The sequence below is a fragment of the Hippocampus comes genome, unplaced genomic scaffold, assembly GCF_001891065.2.
Source record: "Hippocampus comes isolate QL1 unplaced genomic scaffold, H_comes_QL1_v1.1 C16822582, whole genome shotgun sequence".
Taxonomy (NCBI): Eukaryota; Metazoa; Chordata; class Actinopteri; order Syngnathiformes; family Syngnathidae; genus Hippocampus; species Hippocampus comes.
The window spans coordinates 1-936 of record NW_017839566.1 but is presented as its reverse complement, the minus strand read 5'-3'; the positions used below and the strand labels follow the sequence as shown (position 1 = coordinate 936).

The 936-nt window shown below is 40.1% G+C and overlaps 1 protein-coding gene across 1 annotated transcript; it reads left to right on the top strand.

Moving 5' to 3' along the window:
* The first annotated feature begins 58 nt into the window (after window positions 1–58).
* On the top strand, window positions 59–669 carry LOC109509235 (ubiquitin-like modifier-activating enzyme ATG7). Its single transcript, XM_019859115.1, has 2 exons — window positions 59–236; window positions 318–669. The coding sequence occupies exons 1-2, from the start codon at window positions 129–131 to the stop codon at window positions 588–590; spliced, it is 381 nt and encodes a 126-aa protein (XP_019714674.1). The 5' UTR covers window positions 59–128; the 3' UTR covers window positions 591–669.
* The last annotated feature ends 267 nt before the right edge of the window (window positions 670–936 follow it).

The following is a 936-nucleotide window of genomic DNA, read 5'->3' as shown; positions in this document are numbered from 1 at the left end:
AAGTAGTTCAAACATACATTTTCCATATTACTGAATGTTCCTTTAGGGATCTTCGTCAAGTTTGCTAAATTGATGTCATTTTGCCTTTCAGGCTTGCAGAGTCATCAGTCGATCTTAACCTGAAACTGATGCGATGGAGACTGGTCCCTTCGCTGGACTTGGACAAGGTGGTCAGCACCAAATGTCTTCTGCTGGGAGCTGGAACACTGGGTTGCAATGTGGCCAGGACTCTGATGGTGAGTCTGAAATAGATGGAAGTGGTTTGTAAAAATAAAAAAAAAACTTTTAAAAAGCTCATTTCTACTTTCCTCGTGTAGGGCTGGGGAGTAAGACACATCACCTTTGTGGACAATGCAAAGATCTCCTACTCAAATCCGGTGCGGCAGCCTCTCTATGAGTTTGAAGACTGTCTCGGAGGAGGAAAGGCCAAAGCCACGGCCGCCGTCGAGCGACTCACCAAAATCTTTCCTGGTGTGGTGAGTTCAGTTAATATTGATAATAAATGTCTGGAAAATATCTGTAGATCTGTCATACAACTACAGATGCTGAAATGTGTAAACGTCAAAGGTGAATGTAAGTCTCAAGTCTGAATTGTTACCGTTTACCGTGGCAAAAATCGAGCTTGTCGAGTCAAGTCATCGCTTGATTTAGTCAAGTTTTGTCAACTCATACAATCTTGCTCAGTCACAACATATATTACAGCAATAAAAAAAGAGCCACTGATAGTATATTTTCACCTAAAAAGTTAAATGAATAAATACTGCGAATGGAATAAAATTTGTAGACTGAAATTTATGAGTTATTATGTTTGATTGTATGTCTGAGGGTGTAGGCCTGGCACCGGTGAGAGTGTCCAATAAAGAATTTTGGTAAATGATTAAAGACTTGTTATTTATTTTTCATTGGACTCAATTCCATGGTTACCACCACCACCAC